The sequence below is a fragment of the Aricia agestis genome, chromosome Z (genome assembly GCF_905147365.1).
Source record: "Aricia agestis chromosome Z, ilAriAges1.1, whole genome shotgun sequence".
NCBI lineage: Eukaryota > Metazoa > Arthropoda > Insecta > Lepidoptera > Lycaenidae > Aricia > Aricia agestis.
The window spans coordinates 18,612,978-18,640,427 of NC_056428.1; the positions used below are offsets into that span (position 1 = coordinate 18,612,978).

Sequence of the window (27,450 nt, forward strand, 5' to 3'; positions counted from 1 at the left end):
CATAACAGTAAAATAAACTACACATTTCTATGATATAATATTGACTCGTACAAAATGTTAGTTAGCTCTCCTCTATAAATTCTATAACCAGAACAACAACATTTAATTAAAAAAATGCAAATAGCATCGCATGTCAAACTAACTAAACGGGCGACGAAAATAATCTTCCAAAATGTTTTATTCAAACCAAAATGAAATAATTAAGTTTGAACTATCTCGAGTTTGATCGACACGTCTTTTTAACGATCCTAATTTGAGGTGACCGAGAGTCGGATCATTTTTTCCATTTCCTGCCTCGATAACGCTCGCACCTTTGAGGAGTTTGGACAATCTGACCCTTACGACGAAGGACATAAGGCCCTCGAGGCGGTTGGCTTTGCTCCTCGATCTAGTATTGTTTTAAAGTGATGCACTTACGGTGGGCGGACGCTATCTCTCCGTATCTCGTTATGAACTAACACTTCAGTGACGTAGTAACTACACGGTTTATGTACAATCAGTCGAGTACCTAACGTGTGCTGAGTGCCGCTATCGGCCGTTATTATTTACTATTAACTTTATCTACTATCTATCTAGTAGGCCGCCATTTTGTTCGATCTTAACGACTTAGGTTCCCTTTAATGTCGAAACTCGAGATAATTGCGGTCGCATTAAAAAATGTAGAGTCGGTAGTATTGTCCCGTATCTAACGCAATATTTTTCAGCGATCTTTGGCATCAAACGAATTTCCTGAAAAACAAGTTTACGAGTCCCGAAAAGTCGACAATAAATCGGGATCGGGCCGAGATTTTCGTTGCGCAAACTTTTCTTAAGATAAATCTGTCCGTCGGACGTGGCAATATCGACGCGTCCGGAGGCCGGGGTGAGTCGGCCATTTCCGCGGTTGTGGCGACTGTGGGAAAACAATGGCAAATGCATTTAGCTCACTATTGTTTGATTTAGTGGCCGGTCATTTATAAGGGCGAGGGCGGGAGATTTATGTGAGGACGCGGCGGGACGGCTGATATTCGACCACTGATTACCGGCGGACGGTTAGCGATCAGTATGTTTGCACAATTAGCGAGACGAGGGTCCAAGACTTTGCATATTTCACCTCTTGTTTGACTTCGCCTTGTCGCCTTTCATTTTGAGGTAAACGATGACATCCTTGAGTAGAAAATATGTTTACCGCGGCTCAACCGCGATATTTTCTGGTTAATTCTAAGCATTTGACGTCTGTGATTTTCGACGGAGCTCTGAAGCTTTCTTCTACTTCTTTATGTCTCTTCTACTATCTTTTACACATTTCTAGTCCATGGCGGAATTAATATAGGTAGCTGGTAGGTCCCTTAGCAACGTAGACTTTAAATTAATGCAGCAGCTGCTAGCTGAGGTATGTCATAAATTATACAATTTGTTCGAAGCAGTCATGAATTTGTAAATTCATATTCTAAGCGGCTCGAATTAAAATACAAAAAGTGCAATAAATAAAACGGAGTACCCGAACGCCATTCATAGCTAGGCTAAATAAGACATTAATATAACAATCGGGATCATAAACGATGTAACAATGGCTAAACGGCTAGACCGAATTTATCGCTGTATTAAATGTTGTGACAGCCAAAAAGCGGACCACCTCGGTGGCCGACAATGGCTGATGTGACGGGGCCACAACGAGATAAATGAACATCTCAACTGTACATTAGCTCATGAGTCGGAGTGAGTTTTTTGCGCGAAGTCGTCGGACAGATGTCACGGGCAGGGAGCGTCAGGGTACGGGGGACAAAAGCTCCCCGGGGGAGCTGGGGACATTGTTCCCCGGTCCCCGGCCACCATTATCGCCGACGCCGAGCCGTCATTATTCAGCCTATGGAAGCGTAGTTGCTCTAAATGGTTTTTAATGTCCTAAACATTTTGCGTGTGCTCGGGAGCCCCGACACGCAAAACCAAGGGGATGACTTTCAGGACCGGGAAGAGCATTCTTCTTCCAGTGTCCAGAGGTGGTAGCGCGGCGCCATCGCGCGATTCGCTGCTCGTTTCCTGGTCCTTTGCGAGTAGTACGGTTCAGCTGTCAGATAGCATCGCCGGAACTGCCGCGTTGTTGCCGCATCGTTGCCGCATCGCCGGCGATCGGTTACTTAAGGGTTGAACAATTATCCTATCTGTCATCTCATAGCCGACGCTAATAAATATTAATGATATTGGAAATTGAGTTGAATCCGTAATAATTGTTTACGAGGCCTGTTTAACGTTTTATTGAATTGTTTATGGCCTGCCATGTGCTGACGGAATTTAAATATTTGTGATACTATCGCGACATTTACATTCCATTATCCGTGAGCATCGATAAAGTTGAATATATATTTTCATTATTAGGAATTAGCTGTTTATACTGCATTAAACAGGGTTAATATTATGCATTAGTTATTAACGTAATATTGCTTAATAGAATATTCAATTATTAACAGATATTTTTTGTAAAAAATCATATTATCTTAAAGAATCAAAGTGGCTTCTAATAAGTTTTATCCTAATTTTCTCTAACCACAAACCACTAATCCAAGGTTGATCGGAGTTAAAACCACCTAATGACCATCGAGTCAATAATTCACGTGAACTTTAATCACATTATCTCTCTCTGTATAAGGAGAGAGAAAGCGATAGAGATACTAATTAAGGTTCTATCGGTGTTAATTGTTATCAGAGAGTTTACGATCGGTAGTGACGCGTCGCCACAACTCAGTTAAGTCCACTTTATTGTTTATTTACGCCCAGTCTGCGTGTCAATTTTCAACAATTACCTTACTCAATGATTTATTTACCTGTTAAATGATTTGTTAACCGCATTATTACGTCTTTTTGTTAAAAATATTTCATAATAAACGCAGCACCTATTTGTAACGAATAAAACAATCAACTATAGATTATATTTTTTCGTTATCAATGAGCACATCAATTTTAGTGCCCAGTTAAACATGGAATTACCATTCTACTAGCATAGACTTACTCCCACGCCTACATCAATCGTTTGCTAAAAATCACAATTTGTAGTCTATAACTGCAAATTGTGATTTCAAAACGAAAATTCAAACATCCGTGTTACAAACGGAAAACAACGAAACACAAACAAACAAAATGTGGTTCCCGGACGTAATCCCATTAAAATCGCAACCTAGCCACTCTGATACCCATGAAATTGGCGTAACGAAATAAATGTTAAGTAAAACGTAAAATAAAATTATTGTACCTCCACCTCCGCAAACAAATAATTGAAGGGCTCTACCTACGGCACCCGTTCCCGTTTATAGCTTATTTTGGGGGAAAGCTTTATTGGCGAAAGCCGTGCCGAGCGATCCTGAACCGTAGCACGTAACAATACGTACGGTATTCGCCTGGCACGGCGCGTCACTAACAAAATGACTGGGGCCGTATACTCGGTTTATCCACTTAAGTTCCTTTTTTTCCACTCGCAACATTTCACTTACAGATTCGTTATTCGTATCAACTATTTATTATTTTATATCATGAATATTATGGCAACATTTCTGCTTATTGTTTGATTGCTTGGCGGAATTGTTTTCAGCGGAACTTTTCCGGATAATGGATTCGTGTATTGTATATTGTAGGTATTGCAGCTAATAGTTGGCCTATTGTAGATCGGTAAGGCTGTTATCCTGTTGAGTAATTAGATACTCATTTACAAGATAAGTTTTATTATTTCAGTATTGATGATAATAAAAAAAATATATATTCATAATTATAAATCGTTGAAAATTTTCCGGTATAGCCTCTCGAACTGTATGTGCGATTTGAGTTTGCTCGAACGAAGGTGATTTTATACTCATTAAAACACATCGTACGTACATAAAGGAACAAAATATTACGCGGCCATAATGAACATTTTTAATCCTGTTTAATTAAACAGTACTTCACTCAAACATCCCGTTGTAAATTACAAGGGTTGAAACAATGAAAAAAACGTTTCGTGGATTTGTGGGGCACTTACACCCCGTAAAGCCGGGCTCGGTCGCCATCACTTCTGTTTTACTGAACGATAAAGCTCATTTATTAACCCTTAAAATTCTTATCCCGTTCGCCCCCGCCCCGCGCGCCCCGCCCGCGCCTCGCCGCGCCTCGCCTCGCCTCGCGCCCCGAGACCGCGTCTAACAATGTTTTAATCAATTCTCCACAGTTCGCGAGTCAGCGCACTAGATACACATAAACAAACACGAGGGGCCGCCCCTCCGCGTTACTCACACGCGCCCATAAATAAAAAAACGACCGAAGTCGTGGTTAATAAATAAGGCTCGTTTATTCCATTGCATTAGCCGGTGATAAGTTATTTGCCGGCTCATAAAGCGTCGGGGCGGAAAGCCCGGCGCCCGGGCGGCGCTGCCAAACGCTCCACGAGGCCGCTCGGCGCTCCGGCCCGGCCCGCCGCTTTCCGCCCCATAACCTCGCCGGTAATGACGGGCGCAGGCCAAATCTCCGCCGAGCCGGCATGACACTCCGACGCCGCGGTTTAATGATACTTTCAATTAATTACGCGAATTAGGCCCGCGAGTAGTTACGTTCATTGTCATCCGATTGGTCCCTACCGCTCCACACTTAAACCCGTCAGATATCAGTGTCATAATACTGCAGGAGATAAACAGAACCTGTTTATACTTTCATTGATTAAAGAGTACCCACGTCATTATATTTCATGTACGTCATCGTATACGTCGTCGTTCCAGAAATAGGCCGGTCGTCTTTAGGCTTAGGATAATTCTAAGAATGTAAAATATAATCTAATATTAGAATTTCATCTCGACCTTCGAGCTAATCTAATAAGCTCGCTTACGTGCGCGTAACGTTCGCCGAGACCCGTGAATCGATTCTGCCACATCATCGCCCGAATATGATTTATTAGCTAACTTTAGATGTGCTTTTAATAATCGAGACTTTGAAACGGGGGGGGGCAATCAGACGTGTGGTCACGTGGCGTGTCGGGGGTGGAGGGGGTTTTCCATCATAGTTAGCGGGATCCCTCGGCCGGCGACTTTATCACCTCCCCACAAAGAGTTGGGGAATTTGTCACTGGGTTTACTCGTGGGGAAGCGTTATGTTTTCCTCCGCAATGATAGATATTAATGATGGCGATGCAATAGGAGATGCCTCATTTTTCACAATCAGAAGCACGCGTGGGGCCGGGATTGTTAGCAGCGATAACAAATGAAAACTTTACATGTTTCACTTCGTTTTCCTTTCAAGACGGTTTTGGGGTGTGATTTTTTATCTCGTGCTGACGACTCTACATTATGATTAGTAAACATTTTCCATTAAATCTGTTTATCTTGTGTGCTACTAGGGGATATAATGACGCGTATTTACCGAGGTTAAAGTTGATTCGTTTTTCACTTTGACTTTCAGTTAATTCTAACTCGTCGCTAGTTTTATACCGAACAGTAACTTGGCAGTATAAAGGGTGTTAGTGCCACATAAATTAGACTTTATGTCCAGCTATGGGCAAGAGCAAATTCAGGCTCGGAGACATTACACCGAGCGCCAGTTGTTTGTTATCAATTCGCTGTTTATGTTCATTTTCAATCAGTCCCTTCGAGTTTTATTACATTCCGTTTAATGACGTTTGTCCACTTGCTGGGGTTACCTATAAAATATATTATTGACTAGTGACTAGTCCCGTTAAGCGACAATCCAGGTAAATAAAATAACAGAAATATACGTCTAAACTCTAAACTGTCTTCACTCTTCAATAAATACCTCGATAAAATAGAAAAGCAGCATAAGACCCAACATTATCAGACATTAAGTTACTAATTTACAAAGGGTTAAAAAACAGATTGCCGCCATAAGAAAAAAGGCGGTTAAGACGTGATATTCGCGTATTATCAGGTTTTGAGTCCACTGAACTATGTTCAAACTCAAAACCTGAAAATACGCGAATATCACTTAGCGGCCTTTTTTCTTATGGCGACAGAGAAGGAAAAACAAACATATTTTTTATTATGTTAATTACTGCAATATACGGTCGCAACTAATAACCAAGTACAATAATATCGATATTGGTACAAGTAGCGCCATCTCTTATCGGTGACAGAAAGGCACAACGCGCTAAGCTTAAAGGCTCCTTAATAAAGTAAGAAAATTCATAAAAGACATACTTATATGAATTTTCTTACTTTAATTAAATTATGTAATTTAAAAAAAGGTAATGAATAAAATGGTAATAATTGTTAATTCCAAATGATACTGTATATTACATGGCGCATAATAAAAAATCAGATCTAATTATAATAGTACAAATATTAGCTTTGTATGGGTTTTAGATTACATGAGTAATTACTAATTGATCTTAATTCATAGCTGCTCTTGTCTCTTGAGCTTCTCATGTTAATATTATTATAGATCAGATAAAAAAAAACTGTTGACTGGTTGAACCGGCGCGGGCCACTTTTTGTCAGGTGTGGAGGATTTTGGTAAAGAAATCAAATTTTTTCATAAAAATTTTTTGATCAAATTATCGTTTCGTTAGAATAATTAATATGTCATGAATCTTTAGATGATTCTCCTATTATTTCTTTTAATTACAATTAAATAAGTAAGTTCATAGTTAATTTCCACGAAAGTTTGTTAAATGAAAAGAAAATATGAAAATTTTAAATACTTAGACATTAAATAGTTCTATCTATTTTCTGTACCATTATTAACATGACGTATATGGTATAAAGCTTGATCCTCGAAGTTTTCTGAAACCGCCGAACTATCTCCGACCCAGGGGGTTACTAATACAAACTAATACGTTTTACTGTCCACCAACAACGTATGTTTGGCTTTGGTATTTAAAAAGCAATAATTAATGATTGCCTCGTAAACTCGGTGGGCCATAATCTATAAATCTTTGGATTGGAGGCTGTATAATTTTATTACGCTCCTAATTAATTATTATAAAATACAAATAACATCAACATTAATTCTTTTATTGTTATTTATATTATACAAACAAAATAGCTTCGGGAATGGGTTGCAAAATTCTGCGGATCAGATATTTAATTTTTTCTGTTTTCAAAGATCAAGCTGCAATTTACAAAATTTTATTTATGGTCTATATTTTTGTACGTCAATTATCGTATTTCTTTAACTAGCTATCTATGTATTTGAAAAATATACTGAATTTTAGTATTCCAAGTTTTTGTTCACAATACATGTATCCTACAATGTACAGTTATCCTTGAAATAATAATAATATTATTATTCTGTCGCCCTTAGCGGAAAGCTCCCCACAATCATATTTTTCAATTGTGTTTCCATCTTCAAGATCTCACATGCCTGTTATTATTTACGAGTAGTTATTACTTTACGCTACGGTTGTAAGTAGTATTTTTTATGGAATAATTCGTGTATTTTTATAAAATAACAGGATAAACGTCGGTTGATTACAAGCCGCTCTCGCTGTGCTAAATCATTTTATTTTGTGTACAAGTGCAATTACTGTTGAATAATTTGCCACCATTTTGTGAGCCGGCGTCGTCTGAGTGGCGACTTAGAACAATAATTAAGTTATTTTCCTGGCAACTAGTAAGTATGTTGATGGCAATAATGTCCCGTATTACGTGCCCCGACGACTGAGGAGTGACAGCTACGTTTGTACTCGTAGTTTCACTTGTTTTTTAAATGATGGAAAAGCCGGGATTTTGTTATATTTAACATTTTTTTTGTGGCAGCTATTTATTAACCCTCGGTTGGCTGCGCTTTTAAAATTACGCCGTTGGTCACCTGGGTCTTTGAAAGTCCGAAAAGTAAATGACATAAAAATGACCTAAGTTGATTTGTACATTTTTTATCGATTATTGTTATTTAATTCAATAATAATCAGATTCAATCAATCAATTTATAATATTGGGAAAAATTTTAACCTAAACATACAATATATAAATAGAAGTCGAAAATAATTACTAGTCTATAATAATTAGGAAGTACGTATTGTAAATGAACATCATACAAAAAGAAATAATCATCATCATTTTTTTCTCGGAAGCAAAACATGCATTTTTGGAAAAATGCGTACAAAGCTCTATACTTAGAGGTATATAATATTATGTGGCAATAAGTTTTGGTGTGAAAACTGTATGGAGATATAAAATAAAATTCAGTAACGCGGTCGGTCACATGGGGTCTTTAGAGACCCCAGCGCGAATAAACACATAACACACAACACAATATGCATGTGAGCTTAAATTAGTTACGATTATATCGAAATATAATTCTTTTTAGGAAGCTACGTAAAGAACGGAGATGCTACAATTAATTTAAATACAGTTTTTCGCAAACTCCGGGCTTTTAAAGATCCCTCGCGACCTCTCCAGGGTTTTTTCAATCTTAAAATTTTTACCTACTTTGTTGAATAATATCTTGTTTATGATCTAATAATTTTTGGAGAGTTTAATTTTTGTTATCGACCAAATTCGGTGCTTAAATACCCACAAGAGCTACCCAAGCTAAAAATACTGTTTAATCGTAAAATGCAAATATCACAGCCCTGAAAAACATAAAAGAATAATAGTGTAACACCTCCCAAACAATACATCACGGCTAAAAGGGGACAAATAAGCTCGTATTCGACCCAACCGACTTCGTGTGTCCGTAATGTTTCTCATTTTATTACCGACGCCCTCGGGGAGAGGAATCATTCACACTTTTAATTTAGTTGCTCCTAATGTATGCGAATAACTTAAAGAGGGTCCTTTTCCCTCACTAGCTCGCTGTTAAACAACTATCAAGGGTAGGGCTGCCACGAACTAGTTTAGATGTATTTGAATATTCTAAATCCTATAGTATTTTCGTATATCATGAATACAAATCGCTATTTAAATAATTAACATTCACATGTGTAATTATTTAGATATAAAATATTTTTGTAATATAGCTACAAATACAATAAAAACCTTACATATTTAACAAATTGTGTAATGAACAATTAAAGAAGAATATTTTTGATTGAAAATTATAAAATTTTTACTATTACTTACATATTTTGTGAAGTTAACTTTATTGAAAAATAATAAAATACCAACACCCCAAGAAATCATCACTCATAATACAGAAAAATAATCATATTTTATTATTATAAAAAAATCCGACTTCCAAATAAAAACAAATGACAATGACAAAATATTTTAAATTTTAGGACTGGTACCGACTTCAAAATTATGAAAAATTTTATACTCACAGAAATAGTTGAGGTGTAGGCAAATTCTGAAAGAGGCACTACTTAAGAGTTGTAATAAATTGTAGTAATAAATTATTTCATACTTTTTGATTCATTTGATGATAAGTAATGTTATTGTTTTTATTCGGAAATCGGTTTAATTTTTTTGTTAAAAATAATAATTTCAATCTTTTTAGATAGTTATATTATGTTTAAGGAATTCTGTAAAGACTTATGTGTTCTGCTTAGTGACTTTGGGTCCAGGGTACTGGGTACTCCTTCACAATACGAAAACTCATTATCTGACTTTACTTCCACTTAAGAATTTCTTTAAAAAGTCCAAGTATATTATTATACTACTGTATATGCATAAAGTTTATCAAGCAATGCTGAAAATGAAGTGTTTCTAAAGGCTCTATGGTCTAGAGTTCTGTTCTCTGATTTTCGTTCTATTATAGCACTTCCGCATGAAACTCCTTATAAGAAATATGCATAAACATCTTAAAACTACATACTATAACATACCTCATGGATCACAGATCAAATTGCTATCTTGGCAACACTAATGCTAAGTACTCACATACGGTTCTGCTCGATAGTTTGACTCCGAATCGAAGGATATGACATATTTAATTCCATCGAGTCGGCTCGAAGCGAGCCTTCGAGCTGTCAGTTATGCGGTCCACACGGTGGTTATTGCTCGATTTGGAGTAAAACGTTTTTGCGTAGTAAACTGAGTTACAACTAGCGTAGAGTTGAAGCGCATCGAAGCGATTCACTAATATTGAACCTAACAAAATCAATCTTAACTCCAGAGTGTAACGCACACATGTGACATTAGTGACCCTGATGTGGTAGTGATGATGATGATTATGAATGTAATTTTCATAGTAGCATATGCTTTCAGTTCTTAAAACAGCGCCCTAACCTCTAAACTTGTATCTATAAGGAGGTCAGAGTTTTGTTCGGCATCTTTGAACCATGGTAGGTATACCTTGGTGTAAGATATTACTTTTCGTAGTATATGCCTGGAATACTTCATACAAAAGCAAAATAGGCATACCTTTCCATACATATTTTGAAAATTCCTTCGATTACTTATAACCAAATTTCTACCTTGGTAACCATAACGCCAAGTACTAATTATATAAAATTTTAAACTAATAAAAGGTTTCTCACAAAATCACCCATCAAATGACAGTACCTATATTGACCAAAGGCATCTGAACCTAAAAGACTACGAAAAGTACTAATAATAGAGTCAAAATATTATGATACGCGGCGTGAGAGTAGAGATGATGATGACGAATAATCTAATATGCTTAGTAGCGTATGCTTTCAGTTATTAAAACAACACCGAAACCTCCAAACATGTATCTTCAAGGAGGTTGAAGTTCTGTTCACCACCTTCGAACCATGGCACATCTTGGTGCAAAATCTTACTTTTTGGGAACAGAAATCAAAATACTTCATATAAAACCAAAATCACCATATGTTTCCATTTAAATTTTGAGAAGTTGCCTCGATTACTCCCGGATCCCATCATCAGGTCACCACTTTTATGAACATGGTACCAATCAACAATCATACCCTATTCAACGAAATAAAAATTTTGAAAGTCGGTCCACAAACGGCGAAGTTATCTTTGAACATACAAACGTCTAATTTTACGGTAAAATCATAGCAGACCAAAACAAATTTTCGTGATGTGCCAACCCTGTCGAGAGGGTGCGTAGAACTTAATAGTTTGAACCCTCCATACATTATGCAAATTCGCCACTGATACGTCAGTACTCTCTCCCGGGATCTCTGTTGCCAGTTTATTCTATTTATTACCTTAACTTTAATTAAATTTAACTGAGACGGGATTTAACTAAACGTTAACTAATAACTAATTCATTATTATCCGGTAATGGGGTATATTTCTATTTGAATAAAACATTACTTGGTTTGTGTTGCGGTTGAGTCTCGTTAAAATACAGCAATGTTTTATGCTCGCTAATTGTTAAGAAAATAATATCTTGCCGGAAAGACTATTTGGATTATTATTAGGAATAATATTGGTAGATTTATAGTTACAGACTAGTAATAATACTTGAGGGTATAATTATTAGTACCTGGATGACCGAGCTTTGCTCGGTATAGCAAACACTCATTAATAATAATAATATCTATGGACGCTTCACACCACGTCAGTCTGGCCCCGTGCTAAGTACCTAAAGGACTTGTGTTACAGGTACCAGACAACGGAAATATATTTAATACTTTTATACCATACATATATTTAAGATTTTTATTATATCATACACATATTTAATAGGTACACATCCAGACCCGGGAACATTGAAAACTTTTTGTTCCGTCGGCGGGATTCGAACCCGCGACCCCCGGCTTGAGCTACCAACGCGCTCACCACTGAGCCACAGAGGTCGTCGTTGACTTCGTGTTACTAGATAACGCCATCTGCTGGTCGTTAAAACAATTTGTTGCTAACAAAATAGTATTATTATTCGCCAATAGATGTCAGGAAGAGTCATATTTTTCAGTTTATCGATTATCGATAAAACACAAATAAAAAGACATTTTCTGAAAATGATTCCTAGTTAGATCGATTTATCGCCCCCGAAACCCCCTATATACTAAATTTCATGAAAATCGTTGGGGCCGATTCCGAGATTCCAAATAGGAAATTCACCTCTTTTTTGCTCTTTGGTCACTCATTTGCGATAGATATAGTTCCGTTATGTTGCAAACCAATTGGTACGATCTGGTTTCCCAGAAATAATATAAAAAAACTGTATTTTAATACAAATGTAGCAATGCTAGCGATACCCATAAACAAAAAGCTCTGAAATGAAGAAGATATTGTATTTACATTTTGTAATCCTACACTAAATTATATTCCAAAAAACACATTATAAAGCTCAGTGCAACTTAATAAACGGCATCTCACTAAGCCCATAAGATGTATTTTAGATTAGCCATCTGAGCTCGTATCTACAACATCCATACCGGATTAACTTTTAAAAGCTCGTACAATTTAATCAAAGTGCGTCAGCCCTCGTGTTTGTGTCGGCCGTTAATTTGTGCGCGTGTTTGTTTCCAGAGTAATCCGTACGCGCTGAAAGAGGGAAGCGGCGAGATGTCTGCGTGGACGTCGGCGGGCCTGCAGCCGTCGGGCGGGTACTACCCCTACGACCCGACGCTCGCGGCCTACGGGTAAGTCCCCTGAGACCCTCAGACCCTATGCGCTAGATAAAGCATTGCGGATTAACATACAACAGCGAATGTGCGTTTTAATCAAATGTGTCTGTGGTGCCACCATTTTGGATTGATCACTAGTTGCATCGTTGTTTCACATTCTCCTCCCATCCCTACACAAACATCACAGCTAGGCCATAATGATTTTGTCTCACTCCTTTATCTAGATTCTCACCTGAGACATACGACGCACTCAGCTATATAAACATTTTATTTAAGTTTTCGACTGGGCGTTGAGCGCATACACGTAAAAAGTTGTACAGTTAAGTTAATCGATGCGAATTCCACTGAAACGCCACCATCATGCTTTTTAGTTGTCAAAATTTGTAAGCAAGGAGCCCGGAGCCAAAAACTTACGCGAACAATACGCCAATACATTAATTATCACACAATGGCGCGAATACTTCGGCGCTTGTTCTGTCAATGCTCAATAAATGGCGACGCTCTGCTTCGTCCACAATGGCCGCTCGGTACACTTGTACACAACCATTCCTGACTAAAAATAAGCTATAAGATGGAATATCTGAACGAAATGCAAACGCATTGCCACGTGCATCTACATCGGATTTTTCTGTCATTTTTATACCCACGGTTGTAGACAGAATTTTGACCTAAGCTCGGTCTGTGTGTAAATTACTTTATGTTTTGTTAGAAACTATTGTGCGCGATAATGACTGAACTGAACTATTTTCAGCGTGTCGCACTTGGAAGTTCTTAATCCCCGTCCCTCGGGCTCCCCCCGCAAGTAATCCCGTGACACCCGGGCTTTCACGTACTTTGTTAGGTATTGGAATATCAAAAACTAGTGCAATAAACGTGAGTGCGTGGTCGCCTCCAGCGACAGACGACCAAATAACCACTCCCGGTTTTTCCCGTCTCATTTCAATGCGGCGGCGGCCACGGGTGTGACAGAGACGAATGATGCTACAGACACTTCGCGCTAGAGGCTGATTAATTCAGTGTTTTTCTTTGGAAACCGTTCGCCCGACGCGCCGCGCCGACGGTTTAGGCTTATCGGCTTGCCAAACGCAGCCCAGCGCGACCCCTGAAAAACTTCACTTTTTTACTATCATTAACATCCATTTATCTTAGGTAGATTATGTTAGATTGCTGCGATGTAGAACAAGGCTGTATCTTTTCACGTATTGTAGTGTTTTTCAGCTGTAAAATAAAAATTAGCTTTACTACATTAATTTTCCGCTTTTTGAACCACCAATAGCAAAATAAAGTAGCTTGCTAGTAAAGGTTTTCAATACTTAAATTGCTTTTTATTTTTAGTTCTACAATTATGTATACAATTGTGTGTGTACAATTAAACTATAAAATTCTAGAATTATTTTAATGACTAAGTTGAGTACGTTACACTCAAGAATCTGCTCCCATTTTTTAAATTTATTGAAAGAACGAGGAAAATTGACATTTTCCTCAATGCAAACCAAAAAAATATAAGTCAAAAACATTCGAGAGCAGTAATTGCACAGACCGATATCGATTCACGTAACAAAGGAACAAACAGTGACGTGAAATATCGACAGCGTGCAAATAATTCATCATAATGATGCGCCGCGATCGATAAAATGAATCGGAGGATGTCATATCCATGTGTAATGGCGGACATCAATTAAACGCAAGCAAGCGGCGCACTTGAAAATTTATCCAGCCATGAATCACGCTGGAACTGGCCCGAAATAAAACAAATCGAGGCACATCAAAGCGGAGTTATGCTGACGATTCGGCCGCGCTCGGCTTCATATATAACGGGCGGTGCGGTATCATCTAAAAATAATTAGGAACGACATTAGTTTTTAAGCGTAAAAAAGATGGAACGATAGTCTTCTGGTGTACAGAAATACGCGGCGATATATCACAGCCCTAACTCACAATCGTTCACAGGATGATCGCGATCCGCCGTGTACAGGCCGATTAATTATAATCAATCATTTAAAAATTACTTTTGCTATTTGAAAATTAGCTAAAATTATATATGGGTATCAGAAAGGTGCATAATTATAAAACGGCTTGATAGTCCTACTTTCAGGTCTGTAAATGTATTTTTAGATGCTCATAAAATAATATTATATTACTGTTGGTATGCGAAAATTTGGTAAAATATTTAATTTGGTGAAAATAAAATAATGCTTGGAGTTACATTACGAGTTATATCTATGCAACATTTTACGAGTTTTGTATATCTGATACGGGGAACATAAATAACGAAATATGTTACGTATATATAAATTAATGTCCCATATTGAAGATAAAAAGTCGGCTATTTGCATTCGTTTTATGACGTTCTATTAAATATACACAAGTTAATTTCGATAAAGTAAAAAATATTAAGTTTAATGTCATAAATGAAAATTAATGGACATGTTTTACATTACAGTAACGTGTTTAATATCTTTTTAACGTCTTGTACTTTGTAAAGTAGTTGATTTATTATAATATTTTTGTGAGTAATTTTAGGGTAGATAAATACAATAAGGACAAATGTAAATTTTAAATATCTATATCGTAACCATCTACCAAATCAAACATCAAATTGAGGTTTAACGTAAATTTCAGTTGCTAAAACCGAGTAACACACAAAATCAGAATTGAACAACTTCAGCAAACGAAAAATACAACATGCGCACAAAAAAAGAGCCTCATCAAAACGAAACGTTACAGACTCATAGAATAAAACAAATCGATTCAAATATTCATTTCAACGCGAAGAAGGGCCTCGTGAAATTTAACAAAGAGCAAAATAACAAAAGTTAAGCGGTTAAGTACAGTCGTATTCGGGAGCACCCTGTATCACGCCCGCGCCCAAATGAAAAATTACCGGGCTATTTTTAACGCGGGCTCAGAAAACGTACAAAAATTAGAGAAAACGAGGGAGCACTTGCTCCGCGCCATTGAGATGAAAACGCGACGTAATTGAGATTATAGCGCCCTACGTCGTACGGTCTACGTTCACGTTAACGAGACCGTACGACGTGTCTTTTTACGCCCCGATAAAAATAAAACTCCGCCTTAATGATTGTGAGTGCGAGATAATTGCGGCTGAACGTCACGTTGTTTGTAAATAACGGGAGCGTTTATAACATAGTTACTGACAAAACAAACATCCAAATGTGATAGAGCTTAATAAGCAACTACAACCATATAATGGCATATCTACTTTTGTTGACAAATAGGCTTTACTAAGACTATTGTAACTTCATCAAAGAAAGAATACTGTACCATAATAATTATGGCGAAAAAATTCAATATTATGCTAAACAAGAAATATTTTGTAAACTTTATTGAATCTGAAGCATACGCCATGTACAGCATAGTCTGTACATGTACGTTTCAAAATGATCTCGCAGTGAAACGACTAGGTGAAATTCGCCACAGTTCGTGTCCGCGGGGTGAGCGGGGGGCGGGGGCCGGGGGAGGGTGGGGTAGGTTGTACTTATGTACGGCACATAGAGGGTAGCCCCGGGCTGATCGAGCCTTCCCGCCCGCCCACAAAACAAAATGTTGAACCACTTCAATTCGTGTCTGTACTACATTGTATGTTAGAATGTACATTCGAATTTATATTACGAATAGAATAAAGTGAAAATGATAGTGCTTTCTGCCCGCTCAAAAAATGGTATAAACTTCAAATACAAAATATTATAAATCGAAAAATTTGGAAGTACCGTAAGTTAATCAAATATTGCAATTATAATTACATTTAAATCAATATAATAATATGTGACGGCGTCTAACTACAAGTGCATTATATTTTATAAAATAATTATTTACAACAAAAATGTTATACTTGCCGTCGGATGATATTATGTACTTATAATATCATCCGACGGCATCCGCCCAAGAAGCTCCCATGAGTACTCATATATCACTAAAATGCCACCGATTAATATATTATTATTTTACATAAAATAGGCTTCTAGCCTATTTTATGTAAAATTATGTATCACAATTTTACATAAATTTAAATAATATAAAGTATTTAATTAATGTAGAAAAATAAACATTCATCTCGAGAGCTTTTCCCGCCCGCCCTATTTAAATAATTTAAAACTCAGACTTCCAATTAACTGGCCGCTTAAAGTTCGTGTCATAAATCTGTTGCAGTTCAATGGTTTAGGAATTCCGAGCTTTTTAACGTTTAAAGTTCTAAAATTATCTAATTTACTGATTATTATTAGTGGTTTGTTTAAACTTATGATGCCACTTAAGTATGTAGATTTATAACCGTTACTAAATTTAAATATTTTGACTAAATATTGTTATGATACACAATAATAGAAATAATTGGAATCATATTATATAATTATTCACGAAGTAAAAATAATAATAATTATTATTGCCACTTGCAATGTTATTCACGATGCAATGACACAAATTTTCAACAAATTATTCTCATTTTTTGTCAGATGATCATAATATAAAGAAATTATAATTAGAAAAATATCAAATGTTAACTATCTAAAATCAGTCTCGTAGATAATCTTTTATTAGCAAATAGGATAGAATCTAATTTTGTTAATTATTTTTAAGAGTAAATGTAAATTTCCAAAAAGCTGTGGATGTGCCAAAATAAATAAATAATCACCAAATTTTGCTTATTAAAGCAATAAGATAATATTATTTATTTTAGATAATATTATTGTATTCCTAGGCCTGGTTTGAAGTTACTCTTAACTTGAACTCAGGCCTGGTTAACTGATGATTCGGTTAAACTGCTAACTGCTAAGTAAGAGTAAGGTTAGTAAAATTAATGAGTCAGCTCAGTCGACCCTTAACACTCTGAGATATTAACGAAACCGCTCATCAAGCCCAATTAACTGTGAAAGTTAACTTTGGTGTTATAATCTCTAACTTTTGGCCGTGGTTCGGTTAAATTCAGAATATTATAGTAACTAATATTTGGAAAACCCATCAGAAACTTTCGCTTTATTAAAAACTGAAGTTGATGTTTTCCGATACTTCGTTGCGACAAGATTTTTTAAATCCGTACATTTTGCGAGCGAGTACTCTATAGGATTTGCTTTGGACTAAAAGTCTATTCACAAACAATTTCATTCAAATCAATTTAGAGGTAGTCGTTAAGGTTTTACCTAAAATACTCTACATTCTATTTTGCTAACTATTTAACGACTTTATGTTAAATAGAATATATTTCCTTGCATGAAATATGATGGACGCGAGAAAGTTCAGATACGCATCACAATAAAAATATAATATAATGTTATAACTTAAATCTTAAATTCATACTTTGTAGATATCTTACTTCGGTAAATGCCACCGATGCTTATCGATCAATAATTAATGACACCCACTTAAGTTTACCTGAACGTAATAAATGTAAATAATTAAAGTAATGTTTTTATGTAAATAGTGGCAGGTGGACAGACAGATGCGCCTGCTCTATAAAGATAAGGGCTTGTGAACTGCGTATCGAATTACCAAGACTCTACGTGAATTTTTAGCCGAGCCGGAAAGTTTTAGCCAGGAATTCAAAGACATTTTCAACATACAAAAATCGGCCAAGAACGACTCGAACTTACGCACGAAGGGTCCCGTACCATTATAGAGACAAAAGAGGCCAAAAATTGTGTTTTTTGTGTGGAACCCTTTACATGTTTATGCTATTTTATAATTTTATTATTAATTATATAAGTACACATACAATTGAGGATTTTGTGAAAATTTCAACAAGTGCCTACCTATTGCCTTTATTGATGCCAAGCAAAAAAATCACAATCACAAAAACAACTGCAAAATAATAATCATATTTTCAAATATTCGGGTAATTGCTATTTCACCCCAATAAACTCGTCTCAAAATCTAGCTTTATTAAAAAATTGAACATTCGAACCATATCAGAATATCACACGATAAGCATCTACCTGTCCCTGTCTAACACCACACTCGCTAATAAGCTGTACGGATTCTCGTACGTGACGTCGCAAGATGGCGCGCAATCGATGCATACCCAGTACCCACGCACCGCCCATGCAGCCTGACAACTGACAACCGCAAAAAATCTAGACTATGTACACTACCTGTATACTGTTCATGCTAGATTTTTATTTAGGCTTTGTGGTAAGTTGTTACTATATAATCGAATGGAGTACGCACGCTTCGATAAGTTTTATTTTTAGCACTAAACGACTATTTCCGGTAATTGTGAAAACCCTGGCTCGTATCTACATAAATAAGAAAACCAAAACCAATAACTCGCAAAATCAATAGAAGTAGGTACATCAATTCGCAATTAGGTAGAGTTTTATTCCCCATGATAAACATTAAACGTCCCTTCAGCGGCGTTCACTGAAAAAAGCAAAATCAAAACGTTGCAATCTGTTTCCCAAATCCCATTCGGATCACGTGCGTGGCTGATCGCCCTGCCACCGCAAATTGGACCTTGCTACGGGAGTGTACGGTGCCAATTTGTGTGTCGGCGGGGCGGTGAGGCCATTTTTTAACTATTTCCACACAACCTATTTATTGGGCCCCTCAGGCCGCCTTTGTCGTGTCGGGAAAATCGAACCTGATAATATGTGTAGCGGGGCCCGAGCGTCGCCACAATCGCGTATCAAACGATGCAAATAAGTTTTGGGGCTTTTAAATTCTATAGCTCCTCGTGCTTTAAGCTTTTACCGACGAATGTGGATTGCGTTTTACGTATTCGAGAGATTCCTAATCGATATAAGGAGTCTTTTTGCTTACATTTTCTGGCAACTCAATGTATGATCTCGGTCGCTTTCGGTAATTCGTATATTTATTGAGTAGCTCTAGGTACTCGTAGTTCATCATAAACTACGATATCTCGATCTCTATAATAGCGGCCACACCTACACGACCACTGCACCTACACATATTAAGCCTGCACGAGCACGCCAACTGACAATACTAATTATTAAGGTCCTACACAATTCACAAAGCAACATTCCTGAAAACGATTCCGAGAAAAATTATTACAGTGGAAACAAAATGGTGGGAACACTATCCTTATGTCCAGTGTATGCCTTTCTATTTCCCGCCCTGCGAATGTGAGGCGAGAAGCGTAGAGCTGTGGTATATGGATAAACTTGTGTTTGTCGACAGATACGGCGCCGGCTACGATCTAGCGGCGCGACGGAAAAACGCCACGAGAGAGTCCACGGCCACGCTCAAGGCCTGGCTGAACGAGCACAAGAAGAACCCCTACCCCACTAAAGGCGAGAAGATCATGCTCGCCATCATCACCAAGATGACGCTCACTCAGGTCTCCACGTGGTTCGCCAACGCGAGACGCCGACTGAAGAAGGAGAACAAGATGACCTGGGAGCCCAAAAACAAAACCGACGACGACGACGACACGATGTTGTCCGACGACGAGAAAGACCAGGACGATAAAATTAAACCTAACAAAGGTTCGTTGATACCATGACTCCCGAGACATTCGATAGTCCATACCTCGGCGAGGACCATTGACTCTCGAATGTCGATTATTGTTATTTCTTACTGACTTGTCTAATGCTTACCGGGTAATCTGATTTTCTTGATGATGTGCTAAATATATACTGTGTCTAATACTTGATCGCCTGCGAATTTGCGCGACTTTTGGCTGTGCGTGCTTGCGTTTTTTGATTTTGCAGAATTCGGGAGTCTAATTTCGTCGGTGTATAAATCGGCGTAACCCAGGCGGGGTGCGGAGGTCGAGGGGGGGCGGCGGTGAGGCGGGGGGTAGGGGAGGTAGAGGGAGGGGAGGGTGTCTCAGGCGTGTAACTGTGCGTAACCGCGGCGCGCGGCCGGATTTCCTGCTAGTAAAATGGGCGGCGCCTCGACTCGAATTACGCTTCTTAGGTACATTCCAGTCTCTCACGAATCACAGACTCAGCTACTCATTATAGTATATTTTCGCAGTCGCGGCTTTCGACGACGGTTTCTTCTCACACGTGCCAAACGTCGACACTAAAACGCAGGCGTGTTAGTCGCGCTTGTCTACAACATAAATAAGTGGGCATCGGATACAAGATTTTGGAGTGTTATCCCATGGCCGTGGGCGCTGGGGTGCGGTATGGGGTGATGGGGGAGGGCGTCACGGCTAACGCCCGCCATACGCCGCTAATGAAGCCGGCTATTGTCGGCCGGAGTGCACTCACTCCCGGCTTCAATAAAACACAACAATAATAACTTTTTTGATGGGACACTTTTATAACGCTCAAAAACTGTGCCCGGAACGTATTGCAACGAGTTTCTTTCAAAACACTGCGAGGGGAGCTCTCAGCTCCTAGCTCCGGAACTTCTTTGAGGCTCTTGAGTGTGTTAATGAGAGCTTTGTTTCATTAGTAAAATTCCTTTCGTTGTAGTCGGTTAAGAAGTCGTTTGAAGGTGAAATCGACTAATATACTTTACAATGTTGAAAGATAATGTTTGTAATGAATTATTTAGTGTACTAAATTTGTTTTACAACTGTAAATCGCTATTATGATAATAAATCCACTAAATTGGAATATAAAATGTAAACATTGCACAATACAATCCTATAAACTAATAAACGAATAAGCAGGTGATAGATCGAAATAAAATAAAGAAACAATAAAAAGCTAGGTGAGTAATAAAATGTTTTAATTAATATTCTAATAAAACTTTATAGTCCGAGTTGTATTGTGTTGTTATTCACCAACTAGGAACAATAATATTTATACTTAATAAGGCTTTTTATTGTTCGATAAGAGAATAGTAAAAAATTACGTGAAAAAGTAAAATTTATAAAATAAAGTTCGAGGTCAATAATTTATATTTTACCTTATACCTAAGTTAACAATATAATTCATATTTATGTTTCTTTTTGTTTTATTATTCGTAATTCTCCATTATATTAAACAACATTATAACAATAAGCGAGCTAATAGAGTCAATACAGCTAAAACATTTTTGATTATTTCATCCCTTTGGGATCTACACTGTCACTGGCAGACACACAGAAAAAATTAAACTTCTACTTAACACAAAAAAATAATGTTCCACTTCGCGTTCGGATACCTCATACTCGTCCTATTAGCACAAGATTTTGTTAGAGTTACTATACTAAACATAATTATAGTTAAACAAAAATCTAGTAAGTTAATATCCCTAGTGATAATTGCGAACAATTCTCAAGATTAATAATTCGGATAATCAAAACGCGCGTATCTTAATTTGGATTAACGATGTATCGTATAATAGCATCATTAATAATTACTGATAATATAATTACTTCAGACAGGACAGTGATTATTGACCCTTAACAAGAAATTGAACATACATAATAATATAAAAATAACATAGGATCGTTAAAAAAAAACAATAAGTTATATAATAATTATGCAAAGCAGCAAATAAAGCTCGAGTTGATTCATACAGAGGTTTTATAGAGAATAAAATAAATAGAGCAGTTTTTAATCATCAATAATAACAGTTAACCGCAGTAAAAGAGGTAAGTAACTATAAAACGTCACTTATGGGTTATGGGCCCCAGCTCCCAATTCTCGAATCGATCAGCTTGAGAATTCTACTGTTTCGAGGTAAAAAATTGGGCTTTAAACTAGAAGGGCTACCAAAACAAAAATAGGCATGTAGTAAGTAAATCTGCGAAGCTCAATATAAAATATATTATGTCGTCTAGCCCAGATTAATATAACAACGTGACTTTAGAAATTCATAATGTAAATCCCGATGACGACGATATACAAACAAACAAACATCCACAAACATAAATCATCTCCACTCCCTATCAATTAACCGCAGACCTATCCAAACCAAAATACAGAAGCGCAATAAATATAAAAGCAACAATAATGTTTTAGGCAGTCACTCAAATCCGCGACGAATTCATAAAACGTGACTTAGTGAATAATTCATCGGCCGTCGGCTTACCGACACGTGGCCGACACGCCGACACGACGGCGAGTCGGCTTTGTCGTCGACACTGTTGTTATTAAATTTCTCCGACACTCCTCCCACATTAATTGCAAACGACACTTTACATGCTAATGACAAACTAATACTGTTTCCACAGGCGTCGAAATGTAGAGTCAATGTAAGTAGACGATGGAGAGTATATTTTACAGTGTAACTTAAATATGTACTAGACAAGTTAGTCTCGGTGGGGTATCTTGAAAACATAAGACTGTATCGCGGCATATCACAAACCTCATTGGTTTTAAATACTCTATAAATTAAGTTTCATTATACAGGATGTAACAAAAATAAGTGATAATACTTTAGGGTGTGTACGTGTTTCCTGTAGAGAGTTGACTGTGAAAGTAGCAGCGCTGAAAGACTAAAAATTTTTTTCACTTTTGTATGGGGAAACTCGTGACGCTCGGGCCGTTGCCCATACAAAAGTTAAAAAAAATTTTCGCCTTTCAGCGCTGCTACTTTCACAGTGAACTCTCTACAAGGAAAACGTACACACCCTAAAGTATTATCACTTATTTTTGTTACACACTGTATATTACACATAATTTGGTAAATAAATAATAATAAATTCTATAAAATATTAGTCGTTTATCGCGCGTTACCCATACATTTTGCTGCACAAAAAACATACAGCTGAAATTTGGTTTACAGATACTTCGTGTCTCGGAAAAGGACATGATAGTTTGTTTCGGACAGACAGCAAACAGACAAAATACAGTTCCACATTGAAGCTAATCAGTCGCACTATTTTCTTAACAATTCGCATGATTTCAAACCCAATTCAAACTGGTTTGAAAATGAAGTGCTATTACCTAATTAGATCATCCAATTGAGATAAAATTTAATTAAATTCATATGGATCCTTGTTTGGGGTGTGTGACGTGTATGAAAAGCGCAGCGGGTCCGGCTTAAGCCACTCCAAAGTCATCACGCATGTGTTACTTGAGCCGCTAAGCCAGCAACAATGCCTTACGCTTGGAGACCTTTGTGGTCTGATTGTGATTTGATGTCAAAATTATTTGGGAAGTTGATCCAATAAAGTATAAACCAAGTGGCCTTCGGTACGAGTGGATGCAGCCATGGTGTTCCAAGGAAAGTGACTAAAAAAAGATACACAAAAAATCTAAAACTAATGAAAATAAAGCTTGACATGACAATGACGTCATCATAACAAAATTTTTGATGTTTATTTTTAACAGGTACGATATTGATAAATAATTCCCATACTTACATTTTATTTTATTTTTCCATGTAATTTTAAGCTTTGTTCAGGCCCTGTGTGACACTGGATTGTGTATCGACAAAGTAAGTTTACAGAATAACCATTACTCCAAGAATTTCGATTCACAGATATGTTCGATAACCAAAACACGATCGAACAACGTCGAGTTAAATCCATAACCGAACACGAGATTATCTATAATCCGCAGATCACAATAGCAGCACCTAACCAAACACCGCCATATATCATTCCGATTCACACGGACTCGAACCGACACCCCAATGTTAATTCTTGTCGCTGCAAACAAAATATTAATCCTTCGCGTTAATGGACACGAGCAAATATTCTAAATGTAATAAATTGTTCGGCTCAGTGCGGGGGTAGTTTTTATTCCCTGAGGGGAAACCACTCCACTTCGATTTTCCGAAGGCTTACCCGGCCCAAATCTTTGCATATACTGAGTGAGTTAGTTTGCTCTAGTGAGTTGTATGGGTGAGTTTGATACAGATAAATATTTTATTGGGAGCCACCGTCGCCTATATAAGTTAGTTTGCTTAAGTGGTGTTTACTAAGTAGGATATAATAGCTAATAGAAATTGAATACGAATGAGTTTATTAACTCGATCATCAGTCAACTCATGTCATGAAGTCATGAGTGTTGACAAACGACATTAAAGAAGAAGAAGACTTAACTCAACATCTCGAGATCGTTCGAGTTACTTACATCATTGTATGACGCTCATTGCTCTATCAGTAGCAGATACTATCTCAACTCTCAACATCTCTAACGCAAATCGATGTAATCACGAGCTGATAAAACAGACACAAACTTGATCATCTCAGTTCTCGTGTCACCTCTAGATAAACCTAGATACATATGTAGCTGCACCCTTTCTGGATTTCGAAGAAAAGAATTGATTATTATGGAATATAATATTGCTAATCACAACACCCATGCTAATAATTTAATATACATGTAATGCATAAGATAAAAATAATCTAATAGAAACATCCGTTATTATATTTTATTATATCGAAATCATAAAAGATAAACATCGCCCCTGATTAAGTGTTCAAACAAATTGATTTAAAAATTACAAACAATTAGTAATAAAATTATCTAAAGGCGGAGTGCGTGCGTATTGCGATCATAAAACGCAGCGGAATCGTCCAATTCGCGCTTATCTCCGTCGTTGTGGGCCTTTATTAGATTAATACAATGAAAATTAAAACAATTTGCCGGGTAAATATCTTCTGGAGCCTTTCACCCTCGAAGGGCAAGGCGGATAACCCCTCTTAAAAGCTAGGAGCAGTCAGCATTAAATGGAATAAAGCGAACAAAGTCGGTCGGTCGCGCCTCCCGCGCCGCAGGACTTAGAATTTCATTACCGCCCGCCCCCGCCCCCGCCCTCGCCGCCCTCGCCCTACCGAACCCACTTTACAACGGAAAATGGTATTATGATAATACTTAGAGCCTTATAAAATTTCGCCGAATAAACATTTCTATTTAATTGTATATAACTTTATTAGCATTCGTAAAATTAACTTTTACTTCGAGGTTTGTACGTTTGTATTTTGCTTGTAAAATATTTATTGCTTTGGTTTTTTCTCTGCGAACTCTTCGCTGTTTACTTATGTTTTGTGGTGTCTTAATACTTTATAGATAAGAAACATGTCCCTATTTTATATTTCATCCCATACAGCAACTTTTGAAATAAAACATACCGTTCGTATGAATGCGCAATGAAAGATATAGCTAGTCGATAAAAAGGACCCTACAAAGGATATCGCAATAACTCACTCCGCAGGAATAACGCTTTTTCACTTCCAATAAACATTAAAACCATGAAAAGAATTGACCAATTTTGAATAGTAAAAAAGGAAATATTCGAAAGGGGCTAAATGGAACGAGGAGACGCGAGGTTGACCATTAATTGTGTGGGTCGCGGCGCATTCCGCGGCGGCGGCGGCGGGCGCAGGCGGGGAGGGGCGGCGGGGAGCGAGGCGAGGCGGGGGGAGTGCGGGGGGAGGAAATGCGAAATAAATGGCCAGCTTAAATACGAAAGGGATCGCTTCGCCCGCGGCAGGGGTGTCGCGCCCCAAAGTGGTATTTTCACTTCGCTAATCGGATAACCACTTAACGAATGGGTCACTGCACGCCAAACGTATTTTCACACGACTTAAAGGGAGTCGAAGATACGCGTTACGACGCGGAACTTACGTCCGCGTCGATGTCCGATGTTATCCCCTTTTATTGGCCGGCTCCTGCGACTGTCTATTTACGAGCGAAAGCCGCCGGTAATGAAACGTGATGATCTTTACAGATGACGAGCGCAAGGGCGACGAGCTGCTGCAGGGCATGCACAGCCAGCTGCTGGGATACGGCATCAAGGAAGAGGCGAAGCGGGGCGCGGGGGATTGCGGCGTGCCCATCCCGGCCTCCAAGCCTAAGATCTGGTCGCTGGCGGATACCGCGGCCTGCAAGACGCCGCCGCCGACGGCGCAGCCCTGGCCGCAGCACGGCTACGGGCCCGAGCGCCCGGCGGCCGGGGACGGCGGCTCCAACGGCTTTGCCCTGCCGGCCACGGCTAACCTCGCGGGCGCGTACGGGCGGTACGGCGGCTTCCCCGGCCAGTACCAGCACTGCGTGCACCCGGCCTTCCCCGACGTGCAGACGGACACGCCGCCGCAGACGCCGCCCAACATGAAGGTGCCGAGCGTCGCCAACCCCCTGGGCAGCGGCGGCGGCTACTTCCCGCGCCACCAGCAGTCGCCGCACCGCGACTACCACGCCGCGCACGCCCCCAACCACCAGCCGCAGCAGCACGAGGGCTCCGCCGCCTTCAAGCCATTCTATAAGAGGTAAATATCCAGTCGAGAGAGACTTAGTCGCTTTTTTTAAATGTATTTCGAGTGCCAACTGCCAAAGCAGCTGATAGGGTGAGAGAGAGTGGTATATTAACTTTTATCGTTTATCCAATCGATTGACGGTTAATAAGCAAGAAAATATTTGATCGAATTAAGATTTCGATATAGAAGTACAATTATTCGAACATTCCGTATCAAAACCGAACAATCTCAAGCGTCACTTCAGTATTCCTGGGGATAAATTACTAAATCAAAGACCGTATTGGGGTTTAATTGATTCAGGATGAGTATGTAAATGCGGAGTGAATGATAGCGGAGATATGGAGGAGCATAAACAGTGGAGGCAGTGTCATGTCGGTAATTGAAAACAATGGCGAGGGGAGATCGGCCGATTGCGATCTTGCGTCATTTGTCAGTGTCGGCCGGCACCTACGCGCTGACCTACCCAAATTACATGACTCCTTACACCAAATACACGCGAATAAAACGCAACGATTTATTGCGGCGAAAGTATCAAAACAAGATCGTATCTAAAAATAAAACAGATATATAAAAATATGCATGGACCTCATTAGATAGGCCTCCTTATCGATTCAGCTAGTCGTGATATGTTAATCATTGTTTTAATTAATTCGGAATCTTCATAATAAACCACAGTTTTAATGTATTTAATTTTAATGTTTGTGAATTGTGATATAAAGTTTACTAATAAACGGCGCGTAAGCGTGATCATTTCGTAGAAGGTTACAAGGAAAATATAATAATAGCTCCCACACCGGTTTCGGTGAACGTGGCCGGTTTCGCTGAAACCAGGCCAGCTACGCAGGAGTAATTTTATAGTACCCAAGTGTGTGCGCAGTACACAAGAGCACTCTCTATTCCTTTACTCTCATAACCCAGTGGGACTGAAGACCGACACGACCGGCGAGAGATCAGGCGCAGGACCAGGGGCGGATCTTGAATTTATGGGGCTCTGGGC

At 38.3% G+C, this 27,450-nt stretch overlaps 1 protein-coding gene across 2 annotated transcripts in view; it reads left to right on the forward strand.

The window, feature by feature from the left end:
• Window positions 1-27,450, forward strand: part of LOC121738848 (homeobox protein caupolican) — a 143,798-nt gene that overhangs the window by 112,386 nt on the left and 3,962 nt on the right. For both annotated transcript variants that reach the window (XM_042131101.1, XM_042131102.1), the window contains exons 3-5: window positions 12,294-12,406; window positions 19,541-19,848; window positions 25,928-26,465. In XM_042131101.1, coding sequence (XP_041987035.1) covers window positions 12,294-12,406; window positions 19,541-19,848; window positions 25,928-26,465 — 959 coding nt within the window. The remainder of the gene's footprint in view (window positions 1-12,293; window positions 12,407-19,540; window positions 19,849-25,927; window positions 26,466-27,450) is intronic.